This window comes from Leucopleurus acutus (assembly GCF_964270905.1).
Source record: "Leucopleurus acutus genome assembly, chromosome: 7".
NCBI lineage: Eukaryota > Metazoa > Chordata > Mammalia > Artiodactyla > Delphinidae > Leucopleurus > Leucopleurus acutus.
Genome location: NC_139150.1, coordinates 95887522 through 95906985, shown reverse-complemented (window position 1 = coordinate 95906985; position 19464 = coordinate 95887522). Strand labels below are relative to the sequence as shown.

The 19464-nt window shown below is 43.8% G+C and overlaps 1 protein-coding gene across 1 annotated transcript; it reads left to right on the top strand.

Annotated features, from left to right (window-relative positions):
• Nucleotides 1–937: 937 nt before the first annotated feature.
• NFIL3 (nuclear factor, interleukin 3 regulated) lies at nt 938–14214 on the top strand. Its single transcript, XM_082842984.1, has 2 exons — nt 938–1164; nt 12407–14214. Exon 2 carries the CDS (start codon nt 12583–12585, stop codon nt 13969–13971), a length of 1389 nt encoding a protein of 462 aa, XP_082699110.1. The 5' UTR covers nt 938–1164; nt 12407–12582; the 3' UTR covers nt 13972–14214.
• Nucleotides 14215–19464: the final 5250 nt, after the last annotated feature.

Sequence of the window (19464 nt, the reverse complement as noted above, 5' to 3'; positions counted from 1 at the left end):
CAGCAAACGCCAGCGGGCGTACCAGCTGGTTGAACCCCGCGGACCCGCACCCCGGGCAGCCACACTCGGCATGGCCGAGGGACGAGGCGGGTGGGTGCCGATGGGCCTCGGCCAGCTTGGTTTGCCAGTCGTCTTACGCAACAACTTTGCAGCCATCATCTTCGTCCTAATAGTAGAGGGGGCGGTGTTCATGCGTTGCGCTTTCTCTCCTCCATCCGCCCCCTCTCTCCGGGCAGTCGCGCTCAGGGGAGACGCGCCGAGCTTTGTAATCTCTGCTTACGCAGCACCGCGGGGCTCGGAACGGCCGCCCGGCCCCCTCTCCTCTGCTGCTCTTCCCGGCTTCTGGCCGTTCGCCAGCCCCCCGCCTCCCCTCTCGCCCACCCCAAGGAGGAGGGGTCCTCCCGGAGTGTGAGGGGAGGGGGAAGGCGGAGGTCCCTGCCACGCCCGGGCCGCGGCAGCCTGCGGCCCTCGGCCCGGCACTCGGTCGGCAACAGGTAGCTTGGCCGGCTGCGCGCTCGGGGAGACGAAACGCGCGCCTCTGCGAGTAAGCGAGGGTCGCTGGGCTCAGAGAGGCACCTCGGTGACCGAGAGGGCGAAGGAAGCGGTGAGGGGAGCGGGACGGTGAGGCAGGGGTCTCGGGCCCCTCCCCATGCTCGCTCCGGTCGAGACGGCCGCGCCGGCCGTTGCGCAACCCTGGAGCGGGGCGCGGGGCCCCAGGCGCTGGGCGTCCCGGCGCTCGGGCGGCGGCGGTGGCCGCGGCCGGGAAGGGACGCGGGCTGCCGGTGGCGCTGCCGGGAGGGGGAGGGGCGGGGGCGTGGCGAGGGCGGGGCACAGGAGAGCCTGCCTCCGCTGGCCGCGGCCATTGGAGGCGGGCTGGGGGCGGGTGCGGACTCGGCGATTGGGGCCGGGGCCGCCCGTCACGGCGGGCTGGCGGTCGGCGACGTAGCGCCGCGCTCGGAACTGACCTACTAACACACATCTCCCGGCGCGGCCACGGCGCCCGCGGACCCGGCGCGCCGCCCGTCTCCCGCGCCGCGCCCTCGCCTCCGCCTGCCGACCCGGAGGCCCAGCCGGACCCCGATCCCCGAACGCCACCGGCTTCGCTCACGGCCCCCGTTCTTTCTCCCCGCCACCCCAGCTCGCCGCCCTGAGAGCAGGAACACGGTAAGCGCTCCGCCCACCGCCGGCCCGGGCCCGGTGCCCCGCTCCCCGCCCGCTCCCGGGGCGCGCGGCCGGCTGGCGCGGGGCGCGGGCCAGGCTGTGCGCGGGGTTCGGTTGTGCGCGGAGCTGGCCGTCGGCTGCGAGTGTGCGCGGGGCATTCATTACATAAACTTTTGCTGCCTTGTCAGGAGGGGGACTCGCCACCTTAAGGTGGCTGCTTTGATTGCAGCGCCGTCGCTCCGGCACGTAGTCCGGGCTCGCTTGCGCTCCCCCTGCTGCTGTTGCATAATGTCTCCTGATTTCAGGAAAATTGATGTTTTGATAGAGAAGAGCGCCGGGGAGGCTGAGCCGAGGCTGAGCCTTCTCGTGGGGAAGGGCAGCGCTCTTTTCTTTCTCGTCCCTTCTGCGGGGCTGGCGGCGGCGGAGAGGAGGGGAGCTGAGTAATGGGGAAGAGTCTTGATTTTCTCGTTGAGAAAGAGCGTTGGTAGCGTGAATGGTGACGGCATTCGGAGAATGCCTGCGCTGCGTTTGTTTGTGTCCGGGGCTGAGTCTGCACAGACGTTTTCCACCCTGTTTGTCGTCAGCGTGTTTTACCAGCGCTCGGGGAGGTTGTGGGATTTGTACTTGCATACATTGCATAATCTGCCCACAGTGAAATATTGGCAAGGATTACGGGCTGATGTGGGAATGTGCGCGTACGTGTGCAATGATTTGGTAATTTTAGCGCCGCGTTGGATACTGGATCATTACCTGTATACTACGTCCCAAATAAAAAAGATGTATTTTTAAACACTTCTACAAAACATGAAAGGAAGAATTCCTCGGTTTGTATTCTGATCTTGGATACTACCCGAGCTCGTCCCTTAGGTGTTCTGAGCTATTATTTTTAAACCTGGGACGAACCATTGTGACGTTCACCTCCCCACCTTCCTAATTTTAATGCATTCCATTCGATCAGCCCTTTTTCTCACCTTATTGTCATTGCTTTTTCAGACACAAGACAGATCACATAATAGTTTCCTGGAAATGTTGTATTATGTAACGGACGAATTTGCTGGCAGTGAGCACAGGAAGAGGGAGCTAATTACGTGATTTTATAATCTTGCTACAAAGAAAGTAGGACGATTTCAGCCTTTAAAATGTCACTGTAACAGTTTTTTTTTTTAAGGATATTTTAAACAGGAAAGTAGACAACTGGGTAAGCATTGAGTTTGCTCATGCAGCCGAATGTGTGTCTTTTGCCCTAAATGAAATGTGCGTTCTTCTAAATTTAGCCCTATCACATTTTAACAATTGTGGCCTCACAGCGCTATTTCTGGCGTTTTCTCCAGGGCTGTGTGCAAATACAAGTTCAAGGCCATTTGCTGTAGTTTTAACTCCACGCCTTCGGAGACCTTTGATAAGATTGTATTTTTAGGAAGGCATTTCGCAGAGCCCGGTGACTTGCTGAATGCTGACTCCCATTTATCTTTTTAAAGGACACTTTAGGAAAGTGCTGTTCCCTGAGAACAGCAGGGGATGGCCGAGTGTCATCTTCTGGTCTTGGCTTTTGTAAATAACAACAGCGAATGGGGTCACAGTATTTGTTTCACATCGTATTTTTATTTTCTCCAGACCAGATATGATTTATGGGAAACAGATATAGGTTAGTAGATTGTATTTTTTTGGTGGATGTCCTAGTTTTATTCGTGTGAGGATTATATGACTATATAATATACCCAGATTTTAAATTTGTCCCTGGACTCTTACGTAGTGTGTATGTGAATATATGTATATGGTGGCGTGTGTATGTCAGATTTGTTTTCCCCTAATGTACTATTAAAATAACTAAAAAGCAGGGTTGTGGACGGTTTTTAGGTGGGAGGGGGGCGGAGGAGGGGACGTATTACAGAGATTCACCTCTGGAACAAATTTATTACCCCAAGTAATTGAAGTCGCTTTCCAAGAAGCTAATATTGCTCCAGGCCCCGAATGTCAGACCCCGACCTACTTTGGAGCGCAGGCCGGGAGCCCCGGGCCTGCAGGGGGCCGCGTAGCGCCACCTTCCGATCGCGACCTCAGGGGTGCTCCCTTGCCTCCCGGCCCACCCCTCCCTCCTGCGGGCCCTTGGGGTCTGGGGGCGATGTGGGGGTGGCGGGCGCGGACCTCGGTTAGCAGCAGGGAGCGCCCTTGGGCGGCGCTTGGACGGGGGCTGCAGGGCGGCCTGTGCTGCTCCTCCTCGCCCCCTCCTCACATTCCTTTGTTCTGGCGCGGGGGTCCTGGCGGCGCCAAGGCCCCGCTGCGCCGCCCACCCGGCGGGGGCGGGTCCTGGGGAGGTGCGTGGGGGGGGCGCCGAGGGACCGCCCGGGACCCGAGAGTGCGATGCGCTCTGGGTTCGCTTGGGCAGGAGGAGGGAGGGGGAGGATGCAAGGGCAGCCGGAGCGGCGGGAGGGGAGCCAGGAGAGCGGGAGGGACAGGAGGGACCCAGGGCGAGGCCGCTCCGCAGTTCCAGGGGCCTGCCGTATTGCTTTTTGCGCGCTGAGCTTCTGAGCACCGCAGGAACCTTTGTTCGGGGAGGCTTCATTGTATGTCGGAGCCGAGGGCTTCTGATTTTCGTGAAGTGAAAAAGACCTAAGGAAACCTCCAAATGTCAACAGACCACAAAAATTGGGGGGAGGGGAGGTCCACTATTGGTGGTGGTGACGAGGAGAGCCCCATCTTGACTGTAGCCAGTCGAGTCGATGTATTTTTTTTTTTTGAACCTTTAGTCTATGTGGTCAAAGGCTAGAGTAGAGAGAACTCAAATCCCCCGAGTTCAGAATTTTAAAAAATCAAAACACTTGTGTGGATGCCGCTGTCCTGCTATATAAGAGTATATAGTACTTTCATCCTGGCAATAAGTCTTCTGAGGCTGTGCTCTTGCAATAAATCTCAGTGAATTCAGGGCAGCGTCACAGATGTTCTCTAAAAGGGCATCAGCGCAGTGCTTTGTTGAAAAGTTGGCTTCTGTGGGATCAAATCCTACACCCCATCCCTAATGGTTTCTCTCTTGAGTTTCAGGCCAGTCAGTAGTTAGGAAACAGTGAAGTGCTAAAAAAGAACACAGACTGTGGGCTCACAAGAGATGGGTCCCAGGCCCCAGCCTGTGATCTTGGGCACTGCCCTGATTTCCATAGGCCTCCAGGGTGAACTGAGGGAATAAAACCTGTTTAGCTGGGCAGTTGTGGGGAGCTCAGTAAATGTTTCCTGTAAAAGTGACCAGGAACTATATATATATATATTTTTTAATAAAGATATTCACCTTCATTTTTCACTGCCTAAGTCTCTGTGCAATAAGGAATAAAGTTTGCACTAAGCCTATAGTTAATGATTCTTCTTGGGACTTCCGTGGTAGTCCAGTGGTTAAGACTTCACCTTCCAATGCAGGGGGTGCAGGTTCCATCCCTGGCCAGGGAGCTAAGATCCCACGTGCCTGGGGCCAAAAAACCAAAATATAAAACAGAAGCAATATTGTAACAAATTCAATAAAGACTTTAAAAATGGTCCATATCAAAAAAATCTTTAAAAAAAAAAAGATTCCTCTTGAAATACTGTACTTTTCTGTTCTAATAATGATTAATTTCTTTCTCAAAACTATTTGCTATTACGTTTGATGGTAATTTTAGTTTGAAGGGAATTCTTGACAGGATTGCAGAACCTCAGACTACCCAAGTCATTGGGTTAATGTTTGGGGGAACTGTTTAAAGGAACAGGGAGAGGTGAGTTGATGGTTGCAGGAATGGTGTAAAAAGTGCCAAACAGCTGCCCTTTTTCAGTTCCCTTTACCTCTCTGTGATGGTTTTCCTGGTCCTGGATAATCTCTCTATCTAAAATTCTAGTCTGAGATCAGAGGCTGGTTAGACCTCACAGATGAGCTGTGTTGGGAGGAAGTGTGTGCAGCCTGTATGGTTAAAACGGTAGGACATGCCCCAACTGCTGATGGTTGGCCTTTTGACTAACACAGAAGTAAATTTCGTTTGGTTTACCCTTACACTTGCAACATAGGGCAGTGCTTCACTACGAATTACGAGAGGCAAAAATTAGGCCTAGAACTAATCATCATCATCGTTTCCTTGATGCTGCTCATTCTTCAGAAATGAGGTGAAGAGCTAATATTTGCTAAACATGTACCCTTCCTGTGCCAGGCACTGTGCTGACTCTTCTATTATCGTCCCCATTTTAGACATGAGGAAGTGGAGGCTAAGAGAAATTGATTAGCAGCCCAGGCCAGGAGCCTGAAAAGGGGATTGGGGGGGTGGGGTGACCCTCTGTCTCTGTCCCTTCCCTGAGTGTGAGTGCAAGCTCACTGGAGTTTTTGAAACAATTTCCTTTTCTGTGTTAAAGACTTATCTTTGTGCAGTGCAATTATAACATCACTATGATGCAACAAGCTGAAAATTAAAACCCTTTGTTCAGGCCCTTTCCCATGTTGAGCAATGTGCCTGACTCACCAGCTGAGTGGATATTTCTAGTTGACCTTGCTTTGGTCCATAGAGTCAGTTCTGAGACGTGAATGTGATTGCAGCATGGAATGGAAAAGGTGCAGTCATATTGCCGAGGCTTTATTTTTACCCTAGTAAAATCACACATACTTCATTATTTCCATTGTAATCCAGATGGCATTGATGCTGTTCAAAGTTGTTTATTTTTAATTTGTATTAAGGAATGAGAGCACACTTGGGATTCAGTTCAAAATATGACAGAAACAATGTAATTGAAGTTTCCTTTAATATTCATTTCTTGTTTTTGTAAGGTATGCCTGTATTTCACAGGGTTAACACATTGTTTGATATCCTGTTATTTTTCTAAATTATATTTGAGTTGATTTTTATCCAGATTGGACTTGTATAAGAATGTCGAAAGACATTGACCTTTGATCACAGACATTACATAAGAGTTTTCCAGTTTCAAAATGAGCTTGTATTGCCACCACCCCCAATTATCTCTCAAATTTCATTACAAATACCTTTCTTGTAGTTAAAAAATTACTGTTTCTCATATGGTTTTGATTAGAGTATGCTAGCTTGTTTTTATGGTAAGAAAGTTTAGTAGGGATTTACTAGATGCCTTTCGTAATAATCTGTGCTTTGAGGACTCATTTTCATTGGAAGCAGAATGATGTTTATAAGCCTTTTAGTTATCAGAACATGGTGTCTTTTATTAATTAACTTTCTAGGGATCTAAAGCTGGAGTTAAGTAGCCTTCAAATAAACACTAAAAATAAACATTTAAAATAATTTCTTCTATTCATGAGGCACATAATAAATGACATTTGTAATCGTTTGCTCACTGGGAAGGAAAGTGAACAAGAAATTAAAAAGTCAAGCTGAGGAAAATTGGAATGATCCTTCAGTATAATTAGGGACATTCAAAACCTTGCCCTACCATACCATTTCCTCAGCCAACTCTGCATGCACCCCATTTTTCCCATCATTATCCCACGTTGCATGTAGTTTGGTATTACCTGTTGCAGAATTTCTTATAACTGGGTAACTTCATAATTACCCATGTTCCTTAAGATTTCAAATTAGTTGCTAGACTGATAAATTATCTTTTTGAAACTTTCAAGAAAACAAATGGTCCCCATTTTGAAGTGAATGCAGAATTTTTCATAAGGCATTAGTATTTCATCACCCCCATCCTCCCAGTTCCCCTCCCTCAAGCCTTGAAGTTGTTTGGATGTGTTAGCATCTATGCATTTGCCCTGAGCAGTCTTCAGAATATTTTCATTGAGAGTTAGATTACAAACAGTAGCCTCTTTTTATAAAAGAACGTCAGGTCATACTATTTCATATTTCAATCCCTTAAATTATATCAATGCTATAGTAAAATGCAGTGTTGTCATCATATTTATTAAGTTTAAATCTAATTTTCAAGTGGTCCTTTGTTGAGGATGAAAGGGCAGGAAACTTGAAATATTTTCATTTATCATAAACTTGCTCTGGTTTTGACACATTCATTTACAGAAGCACCCGAATAGAAAAAGTAGGCCAGTTTGTTGCTATGATAGGATAGATTTTGGAAAAGTGTGAAAGTCTGTTTATGTGTGTGTTCATAGCTTGATCAAGTATACATTTCTCTCTGACTTCAGAGTCTGTGTTACTAGATACAGAATTATATTATTAATGGGAGGCACTTCACTGGTTCTTAAAGAGGTTTAACATAGTTTTCTTAATTTAAAAAGCATTTTTTCAGCCTGATTAGAAAATCCTCATGCAACTTCAGTGTTTCCTTAGTTTTTTCATCCCCCACTCTCCCCTAGATTTTATTTTCATCCATGAAAAGAAGTAAAGCATTTTATTGAAACAATCATGTCATGGATTTTACCCACGGGAAGAAAATGTAGGTTAACATTTGCTAGTATTACTAGTTTAAAGAGCTGTGAATTGATTCATTAACTTTATTTTTTCACTAAAATGGCACTTATCTCAAAAATAAGCAACTGCCTCTTAGTAGAGAGATGGTTTGTAGTTTAACATAAAATAATTTTTTTCTTTAATGGTATCTATACTATACCTCTGAGGGTGTAAACAGTACATTCAGAGAGTAGAGGTAAAATGAGATAGTTCTATCAAAATATTTCCAAATCATTGGGCACATCAAATAGTATTTCATCTTGTATTGACAGAATGTTAAAATCAAAGTATCAAATAGAAGCAATTTGCAATCTCTTTAAAGAAATAATAATGATTTTTTCTCATAGTAGATTTAACATCTAAGCTATTAGTAAGATTTTAGATGTTTGAAACAAAACGTTTCTTCTCTTCTTGTTTTGTAGCAAGTTTGAATTGTCCACCAATATTTCTCTGAGAGATGTGTTGGCGGCCAGAGAAGATACAGGTCTGTCATTGTAAACATAAGTCATAAGGTCCCTCCTCAAAAAGAAATTTGGGCTAGAATTTGTGTTGTAAAGCTTTATTCTTTTAGAGAATTTCCTAAACCAAATTTATCTTAATTAAAAACAATATTTAGGTCATCTGACTTAAATAGACTTTAAAATCTGGGTTTATGAAACATAACTCCTGCCTGTAGAAATAGTGTGATGTACTACAAAAAAGCATTAATTAGCAATGGTACATCCGAGTTAGGTGTGGGAAAATATGTCATTAGAATGTGATGACTCCTGCTCTTAAATTTCTCCTTTTATTTGTGTTTTTAAGAAGCACCCATATTATCTAATGCGTGTAATGAAGCTGATCGTGCCGAATACCCCAGCATCATAGAATTGTCATTTAGTGTCAGTTATTCACCAGAAAGGAAACTAGTGGTGACTGATGTAACACAGCATTAGTGGTGATCTGAAAACATGAGGCAGAGGTGAAATGACTGTTCAATTAATCATAAGGGAAAACACTGGAACTGAAATAAAGTCATTAGTTAGTTGAGCATAAAAACTGATGTCCTTAGAAGGCGTTGTAAACCACCTTTCCATTCACTTTAATTTAAATTTATTGTTGAAGGGCACAAATAGATTCTTTGCCCTCAACACCTCTGCCCTCTAGTGCTGCATGGCCTTGGGAAAGTCACTCAGTCTTTCTGTGTTTTAACTGCCCTCTCCCACCATGTTGAAAATGGATACATTTTGGTTGTGTACCAAAAAATCACAGGTGACAATGCTAATAGCTTTAATTTTTTTCCTTCTATTTATTTTAGCATGTAGGTTTGCCCGGAGATTAAAATTTTAGCAGAGATATGAAAATTTAGAATGTTTTCTCAATTCATTAAATACTTGCAGGCTATACAACTCTGTGGAAGCTGGAGAAAAGTTCCAGATGGTACCTTTGTTGTCTTAAAGAAGTTCTGGCAGCATCTAATAGTGCTTTACTGCCCCCAAAGTCACTTAGTAAGTGGGCATATATTACCCAGAAATGAGAGTAACACAGAAAGGAACTGTATGTAAATGAGATGCATTGCAGGGATATACACCAGAACAACCCTCTGGGAGTACAGGAATGGGTACTGTTAGAGGAATTGGATTGGGGTCAGGGCTGTCCTGGAATCTTAGCTGTGCCCCTTAACTCGCTGTGTGACACTGGGCAAGTTGCTTAACTTCTCTGAGCCTTAGTTTTCTCATCTGAAAGTGGTTATTATGAGGGCAGTGAAATAATGACAGGCCAGGCTCACAGTGTCTGTTGCATAGTCAGTGTTGAGTAAATGGCACCTGTTATAATTGTTTTTATTATCACCATACAAAGAAAAGGGCAGTGCAGCTAGAAACAATGTGATATGTGCACCAACACCCCTTGTTGGCGGTGCTCCTAGCACACCCCTGGATGAGCGCTGTATTCACAAGCCTGTCTCCCACCAAAGACTAAGGGGTCCCTTGACTCTTGGGACTTTGATTCTTCCTTCACTCTTTATGTGCCCCCAGTCTGGCTCGGTGCCAGGTATACAGTAGGTGCTCCATATGTGTTGAATAAGTCAAGGAATGAATAAGAGAAGCTCTCTGTTACTAAGTTAAATATCTTTTTTAGAATTTATGTAATAATCAGATTTAAAAGAATGTATCAACAAAGTGTTTTTGGCACAAAGCTCTCTTATATAAGGCAAATGAGTGACTGTCAATCAGACGTTGAGCACCTAATAGGTTCAGTTTGTTGCTAGGATACAAATGTATTAATTTGAGCCCTGAACTAATTTGCAGTCTAATTGGACATACAAAACAAACATGTAGGAAGATACACATTGTACAAAATCAGCACCTCTCTCTACAGTATCTCGCACTGCTGATAAACTCTTTTCAACACTGCAAGGTTATTTGATAAATAATATTACAGAAAATATCCTAATGTCGTTATGGCCTGATTTGCTGGTGGAATCATAGAGGCAGTTAATATGTGCGGATGAAGGAAGAACCAGATTCTAGTACACATAGTGAAATTCAAATAGGAAGAATATTAACTGAAAAGAAATGAGATTTTTCTGCAGGTTTTGAATGTACCAACAAAGTTGTAGAGACGACAAAGTGGACATAAAGTACTTAGACACCCAGAAGAAATGGGTTAAGAGATTTTAGGACAAGTGGGATATTTTTGTTAAATGGAAGTAGTGTTATTTTCTCTATGCAGTGTGGCAAGGGCTGCCTGCCCGCCCTGACTCACACTGGACTCAGCGCGATTCTTTGGACCAGGAGATTGAAGAGAGTCCCAACTCACTCAATGTACGTTTGAAATGATGAAACAATATGAAATGATGAAAGAATGAAAAGTTTAGGAAGAGTAACTAACACAGAATGGTGGGGCATTTCAAAAGCATAACTGTAAAAACTCCTAGGTGAGGTGAAATGTAAAAGGAATGTAATTTTTTTTCCCCAAGGAAGGGACAAATTAAAAAATGCATGGAAGAGAAAGAGTCTCAAGTGGAGAAAATACTCAGAATAATAGTGTGCAAGGAACTGCATAATGTTTTAAAAAACAGTAGTATCTGGGGATACAGTGGAGATTTAAAAAGCATCTTGGAAAAATTCAATGTAATTATCTTCCTGGAACTGGAATTTTTACTCTTTGCTTCAACATTCATTTGATTTCAGGGGGGAAGACTTAACTGAATTAGGGAATACAAATTCTTGACAGGAGGGAAGAATCCATTCAGTATATTGAAGGAAAAGGGGTTTTCATATCAGAACAAGAAACCTAACTGGAAATATAGGAAGCAGGGTTGTTTACTAAGTGATAACTAGGAAGCTCCCCTTTCTACACCATCACGGCCTGCTGTGGCAGACTCATTGCCTTCATTTCCCATTAAAGCTATATTTTCAAAAACAAACGGAAGCTCGGTATTTGTAATCACAAGTTTTGCTAAGTTGCAACTCACTGTTTCCATTGGCTCAATTTGATGGACAGAAACATGGCATTAAACCTTATTCTTGATGATCCTGAAATTATTACATCATTCCTTCTGGAAAAGACACAGGAAGCTGGCAGTCTTTTCCAGCTGATAAAATTAAACGTCATTAGTCATTATAAAACTATGCACAAGAAAGAAAGAGAGACCTAAAACAAAAACATTAAATCTTTTTAATAGGGCAGGAAGAGTGCCATATACAGATAGTGCCGAATGAACAGTTGTCTTACCATATCTCCTTTATGAAAGTATTACCTACTGGAAAATTAGACAGAGAAGCCCTGTCCAGGAAGACAGATCCAAAATGACCACGAGAAGATTGTTATTGGAACTTAATATGGATTTATTATCTCCTGTCAGGCCAAGTTCAGATTATAAATATGTCATCAGTGGAAAAGGAAGCTAGTTGATGGTTCTATTTTTGAGTTCTTATATTTTGTTTGAAACTAATTAGTAAAATGGAAAGAAATTCTTTCCATAATTACATTCTCTTGGTTTAAAATAATTTTAAGTTTCAAGAAGGCACTGTACTTAAAAAAAAAAAAATCCCTTTGAATAATAAGCGTTTATTTTAGTCTGAAGCTACTTTATCAATGAAATCTATTATGACAGAATTGTCAGGACCAAAAAAAGCACTGTGGATGCTTCAATCTTAAGTGAATGTTTGATAAATCAATTTGAAGGAACCGGAAAAAAAAAAGAACATTTCTAACCTCATAGCACAAATGTGTCAAAAGAGATGGCTTTATTGAAAAGAGTCCTTTTCAGGTTTGCTGAGTCACTTGGCAGAATGACCATGACATCAGCCACATAAGAGATTAAACAACTACAACTCAGTTGTTTGTGTGGCTTTTATTTTTATTTTTGTGGCAATAAAAATTTAGCTCCCTTTATATTTGATTCCATGTAATTACAGAATTTGTTTACTGATATTAAAGGGGTTTACTTGGAAAAGTTCCTTTTATGAGGTGAGCTTGTTTGCTTGGCAGTGATATAAGTGCTATCTAGAAGTATTCAGAAGCCCCACAAGATGCAAGTACTATTTAAAAACTTACCAACCAGAGGCGATCTGTCATTTCCTTCCTGTAATGTCCTATCCCCACATGCCCCACCCCACCATTTTTTCTCCTGAAACACAGTCTTCCTCTGTTTTTCCCTGGGGCAGATGTTTTTTTTTCTCTCACTGTCCTGGACCACAGGTCTCACTGTGGACTTCTCCTTTACAACTTTACCATATAGGTATTTGGGTACTTATTTTCCTTGCAAGATTGTAAACTCTTTGAAGGGCAGAGATATTGACCCTCAATGCTTCATGTACTTTCTTGTACATAATTGGTAATAAATATTTACCAAATGGATAACTGTTTCTCTTCATGTATTGCAGGTGACCTAGAAGACCCCTACTCCGTTTGGTGAGAGAAGCCGAAGAGATTTATCCTGGACGGTAGAACAAAAAGAAGAATATTGATGGATTTTAAACCGCAGTTTTTAAAGCATTTGAGATTACTGAGGAAATAACTTCTTCTCCTGCACCGCATATATAGGTTAAGGTTGTTTCTGATGCAGCTGAGAAAAATGCAGAGCATCAAGAAGGAGCAGGCATCTCTTGATGCTGGTAGCAGCGTGGACAAGATGATGGTGCTTAATTCTGCCTTATCCGAAGTCTCCGAAGACTTGACGACAGGGGAAGAGCTCCTTCTCAATGAAGGAAGTGTGGGGAAAAACAAATCTTCAGCATGTCGGAGGAAACGGGAATTCATTCCCGACGAGAAGAAAGATGCCATGTATTGGGAAAAGAGGCGGAAAAATAACGAAGCTGCCAAGAGGTCTCGGGAGAAGCGTCGACTGAATGACCTGGTTTTGGAGAACAAACTCATTGCACTGGGAGAAGAAAACGCCACTTTAAAAGCTGAACTGCTTTCCCTAAAATTAAAGTTTGGTTTAATTAGCTCGACAGCCTATGCCCAGGAGATTCAGAAACTCAGTAATTCTACAGCTGTGTATTTTCAAGACTACCAGACTTCCAAATCCACCGTGAGCGCCTTTGTGGATGAGCACGAGCCCTCGATGGTGGCCAGCAGTTGCATTTCTGTCATCAAGCACTCTCCACAGAGCTCTCTGTCTGATGTTTCGGAAGTGTCTTCGCTAGAACATTCGCAGGAGGGCCCTGGGCAGAGTGGCTGCAGAAGCCCAGAAAGCAAGTTCCAGGTCATCAAGCAAGAGCCGATGGAACTGGAGAGCTATGCCAGGGAGCCCAGAGATGACCCGGGCACCTACCGAGCGGCCGTGTACCAGAACTATATGGGGAATTCTTTTCCTGGCTACTCACACTCTCCCCCTCTGCTGCAGGTCAACCGATCCTCCAGTAACTCTCCAAGGACATCAGAAACCGATGAAGGTGCAGTAGGAAAGTCATCCGATGGAGAAGATGAGCAGCAGGTTCCCAAGGGCCCAATCCACTCTCCCGTCGAACTTCAGCGTGTCCACGCCACAGTGGTTAAAGTTCCAGAAGTGAACTCTTCTGCCTTGCCGCACAAGCTTCGGATTAAAGCCAAAGCCATGCAGATAAAAGTGGAAGCCTTCGATCACGAATTTGATGGCACACAAAAACTTTCTTCGCCTGTTGACATGACGTCTAAGAGACATTTCGAACTTGAGAAGCATAATGCCCCCAATCTGGTACATTCTTCTCTCACTCCCTTTTCAGTGCAAGTGACTAACATTCAAGATTGGTCTCTCAAATCTGAACACTGGCATCAAAAAGAACTTAATGGCAAAACTCAGAGTAGTTACAAAACTGGAGTGGTCGAAGTGAAAGACAATGGTTACAAAGTCTCTGACCCAGAGAATTTGTTTTTGAAGCAGGGGATAGCCAACTTGTCTGCAGAGGTGGTCTCACTTAAAAGACTTATAGCCACACACCAAATCTCTGCTTCGGACTCTGGGTAAAATTACTACTGAACAAGCTCTGGGCATTTAGAGATGTCATTTGCAATAGATAGTACATTTTGTATTAGGCTGAATTTTCACTGGACTTGTGATGTCATTTCACTGTAATGTTCACATGTTGACTGTTGGGTGTCTTTCTGTGCACAAATTATTATGAAGATTAGACTGTGTTATCACTCTGCCTTGTGTATAGTCAAATAGACCATTGCAAAGGCTGTATATATTGAACATTATTTTTGTTGTTCTATTATAAAGTGTGTAAGTTACCAGTTTCAATAAAGGATTGGTGACAAACACAGAACTTCTGCTCCATTGCACTTAATTTTATGGGAAAGAAAGAGCAATTTAAGTTACAAAAGTAGATACTGTATTAAGATATTCTGCATTTTACTTATTTGGGGGAGTTTTCTCCCATCTGTAAGGGAAAACCAAAACATTAGTTCAACACATAATATTTCTTTTTCTAATTTGGCCCAGGCTATGATAAGTTTGAAAACCTTCCAAAGAGGGAGAGTAGGGAAGAGGGGGTGGGGAATGCATTTTCTTGCATTTGAGACTAGTAATTTACTAAATTACTCCCCATTATCTATTTTTCTTTAAGGTTACGTTTTCTCTATCCTTTTTTTTTTTTAAGTAGAAAAATCCAACTTGTTTAGCATCATTGTCTCTTTAGTCATCTCTCTTTTAAGTATGACACATGGATGTGGATAGTTGAATCACTGACCCAGTTTATTATTTAGAGGTTCATTAAAAGAGTGGATAAAAGACTAAGGATGAAGTCATTTTTATGTTATTGTAAATCTTAACAGTTCTCGAATATAAGTCTAGGGAATTAAGCTAGTGAAATATTGTTTTATTTAGTTTCCAAAATTTCAAGGAACACATCAATGATCACATTCCACCACATTCAGTCTATGTAATGACTTGTTTTTTTTTTTCACTATTTGTTAAAGATGAATATAAATAATAGCTCCAGTTTGGAAACTCTTTATAATATAGAAGTCCAGAAGAAAGCATCATTCTAAGTAAACCGATGATATGATCATGACTGATCATTTGTCCAGGATCCTCAGTTGCCCCATAGAAGTAAGTGTCCTCAAATACAGACCAAGTGTGTCTTCTGTTGCAAGGCGGGACTGGCTTCTGAGTGGGGTGGAAGGAATGGGTGGATGTTGATCAAGCACAGCTTTCCCCATAGCTCTTCTCCTCACCAAAGCCCTCTCCAGAACTGTTTCTTCTCACACTGACCTTTTCTGTATTCTAGAAGTAAGGGGGAGGACTTGGAGGCTTCATAAAACATGTGCAGGGGCTTCCCTGGTGGCACATTTGTTAAGAATCCACCTGCCAATGCAGGGGACATGGGTTCATGCCCTGGTCTGGGAAGATCCCACATGCCGTGGCAACTAAGCCCGTGCGCCACAACTACTGAGCCTGCGCTCTAGAGCCTGCGTGCCACAACTACTCTAGCCCGCGTGCCACAACTACTGAAGCCCGCACATCTAGAGCCCGTGCTCCGCAACAAGAGAAACCACCACAATGAGAAGCCCGCGCACCGCAACTAGAGAAAGCCCGTGCGCAGCAGCAAAGACCCAACGCAGCCAAAAATAAATAAATAAAATTTAAAACATGTGCAGGATGACTTAACACTCACTCTGTCACCCGTATCTCGTGGTGGCACCTAAGAAGGGCCCAGTTATAACATCCTAGTTTGGGGGTCTCCAGCGTTTTTGACTGCCTGGTTTGAATAAAAGCCTGATTTTTGATATCTTAAACTTCCTGCACTTTTATATTTTAAAAAACGATCCTTGGAGTTAAAGGGAATGCTAGAACACGCACACATGCCATCCACTTTGTCCTTTTGGACACAGTGACCAGTTTTCTCTCTGAAGTCTCCTGACTCAGAGGAATGTGTTACCGGTCTTGGCCCTTGGCCTTTTTTCTTTTTTATTAATGACTGGGTGAGGCCCCGAGGGAAACCCATCTCATTTGCAAATGTTATAAAGCAGAAGAGGGCTAAGGTATGGGAGACAGTTGAGATCCAAAAGCATTTCACAGCCTAGAATGTATGGAATGAATCTAACACAATGAATTATAATAGGAATAGAGGGTAAAGTCAGGTTCCTATGCGAAGTGGCAAAACAAGGGGCTGTCCAAGTTCACAACTGGCAAAAAACAATAACTACATATGGAGGGGGAAAAGCTTTAGTTCCCTCCAGCTTAATGTGAATCAGTGCCCAGTGGAATGCTGGATTGTGTCAACACAGTGTCCAAACACGTGGACAACTGTCCTGCTCTCCTGGGCACACGTGTGCCAAGAGATGCAGTAGTAAACATTCCAAAGGAACCCATCAGAGATGGAAGATTTTGCAGCCATGAAATAGGAGCGAATATGAACAAAACTGTTGATAAACTGCCTCGAAAATGGACAAACCTTACACTGTGTGGTACTTACTGTGAGGGTCCAAGTGGATAATAGCAAAAAAGGTAAATCTTGAGTTGTTTAAGGAAGAATTATGCATCTGTCAGAGCACTGCAGGAGCAAAGCACCCTGCCTATGAGGCCATAGTACCCCCCTATTAATTGCTAATATTAGCCATTGTGGTGAGTATATTACATTTGGATGCCCTCTTCCTTAGTCATTTTGTCTTATAATTTCAAGGATCTAAGATGTAGCTTGGATGATGTTTAAGATGTTACTCCTTAAAAATAAAGAATGACATAAGCAATTCCAAACTCACTAGGAACCAAAGAAAAAGTCCAGCTATACTGTGACACTTCTGTTTCACGATGTCAACTGAGGAAATGCTATCGCCTCACCCTCCCACTCACATCATTCCCCAGAATGACAGAAAATGTGTTTGAAGCCAAATAAATCTATGACTGTACTAAAAAAGTAAGAGGTGGAAGCCTTGGAGCACCATGATTTCGTGGGAATTCCTAGAAAGATGGCTATCAGGTAGGCTTGGATAGGGAGGAAGCTGCAGCCAGGAAAACACAGAGGCCCACGTGAGTCACTGGACACAAGCAGAGGGAGGGGAGCCTGAATGGTTAGCAGTGGGGCTGGTGGGGAGGCTGCAGCAGAAACAGCTGAATCTCCCCTCTACCAGCCCAGGACGAGGTGAGCCAGAGCAGGGACTGTGGTGGGGCAGATTCAGAGAGGCAGGCTATATCCCAGGGCCAACACGTAGAATGCAGACAGCACATCCCTCCTGTGTCCAGCAGTATCTCGTTATTCTTCTTATTTTATTATTGTGCCGACTTTATAAAGGAGAATACTGAGACTCTGAGAGGTTAACTTGCCGAAAACTCTCACAGTGGCCAGAACCCAGGCCCCGTGGGACCAGCACGAGGCAGGCCAGCCAAGTATTGTCTGACACTTTAGCTTTTCCCCTGATATAATCAAGGGAGATGAGACTAGAGAGTTTCTCTAGCCTGCTGGAAAGAAGGGAGCAATCTAAGGAGGTGTCCAAGCTGTAAGTGCCTTTTCTCTGCAAATTAGTGAAAGTGCTATGTAAGCATCTACTCTTGTCTGGCATCATAGCTGTGTAATAACTCTTTTCCATCTTCAAGGGGCAAATCTTCAAGGGGCAAATATTCCCAAATAAAAACAGCTAACATCTGGGTAGGGCTAAAAAGTTATGCTCGATTTTTTAAAAAAATGGTAGCTATTGAACGCACTTTTGAAAACTAGAAATTATCTCTCAAAAATGAGAATCATTGGCAGCACCCATTTGATTTTGTGTGTGTGTGTGTGTGTGTGTGCGCGTGTGTGCACACTTTGAGGGGCAGGAACTGGGGCTTGTTTAGGAAGTAGTACAACCATTGGAGTGACATTGTACGGTGTCCACGAACTACTCGCACCAGAAATGTTTAAGAAAAACTTACCCAGGCTGTGAAATTATGCGATACTCAAGATTCCAGTGAAGACAGAAATAAGAAACAATTTAGAATTATGAGCTATAGTTGAATTAGGAACGTGAACTAGGATGTCTTATGGGAAGGTAAGATAGTTTAAAGACTTTGGCGGCATTTTCTGCAGAGCTAGTTTACACTGATTCTAATGGATGTAAGGAAAAAACAGATTCAAGAACTAATGGAGATAAGTGGTAGCAGTCTTGGCAAAGGAGAACAGGTGACATTAGAAGGTGACAAAGAGCATTACTTAAAAAGTCAGGAGGGCGTGCAGCTATCTTCACTGAGTCATCATGTTGGAGATTGCCAAGGCATCATTGCTGTTGTTGAGTATTGATAATGTTACTGGCAGACGAATAGAAGTACTTCATAAAGTAAACTAAATAAGCAAAGTAACCCAGACAGGTATCACTGCCATTTTTGATATCTCCATTTTGTCAGCCTTATCCACTTGAGAAGGAAAAGGTTACTTTGGGGAAAGTGCTTGAATGAAGTCCAAGGTTCTGGAGGTCAAGAATAAGGCCCTTTTGAAAGCGCACAGGAACGAAATCCTGAAGATGGGAAAGGGGGGGGGGAGGAGGTCATTCAGTAACAATACGCGGCAATTTAACAAATGGGAAAGGAGGAACAGCAGAAGCCTCAGAATGAAGTGAGCAGATATTTCAATGTAACAAGTTTTTTAAAAAAGTTATTCTAACAGCTGTACCAGATTTCCCAGGAGAGATAGAACTTTCTTCTTGAGAAAATAGCTTTGATGCATTACTGGGGTCACAAGGGAAGCCCTAAAAGCAATGGTCAGTAGGTACTGGGCACCAAGAGAAAGAGGTAGGTTGCTTTGCAGAGAAAGTGAAAGGAGATGGGGTGGGGAGTGCTTTGCGCTTCTCAGGAAGCTACTTTTGAAAGGATGGAGGTAGAGAGAAAAGAGGAGGGAGGGAGGAGGGAGGAGGCCCAGGTAGGCCACTGATGAATATGTGTGTTAGAAAAAACATTTCTAACATTTCCTTCTCAAATTGTCAGTAAGTCCTACTAGGCTCTCAGATGCTTTTGTGAATGGATTTTTGTTTGTTTGCTGGACTTTGTATCTGGATCAGCATTCTTCAGAGCAAGGCAGCTCACCTGGGAGTAGGGGGATGGGGAAGGTTGATGCCCCCAGGAACCTGCAGAATCTAGAAGGGGACTTGGACCTTGACCACCCACGTAACTGAGGCTGGGAGACCGCCTTACTGGGATCTCGGGGGTTATGGAGGCCCTGCTAATTATCAATAAATACGATTTGCCTCTAGACACCCAGTTTTCTGCTGCGTACTATGGAGGAAACATAGCAAAAAGAGACAGTATCTCCTCTTGAAGAGTTTTGAATTTGCTTGTAACAGAAAAACCAAGACACTAAAAGTGGAAACAACCGGTAGACATTACCAAGAGGTAGAATGTGTGGGAAAGAGTATGCCTGTGAGAGAAGGTGGATGGTGGACTGCAGCCACCACGAGGGCCTGAGGGACATCCCAGCAAGAAAAGAACAGGCTGAAGGGGGAGTTAGAACTTGGACCACCAGGAAAAGCTGAGAGCAGGGATCATCATCAC

Coding starts and splice junctions, on each gene's coding strand:
- NFIL3 (XM_082842984.1), top strand. CDS start 12,583: ATGCAGCTGAGAAAAATGCAGAGCATCAAGAAGGAGCAGGCATCTCTT.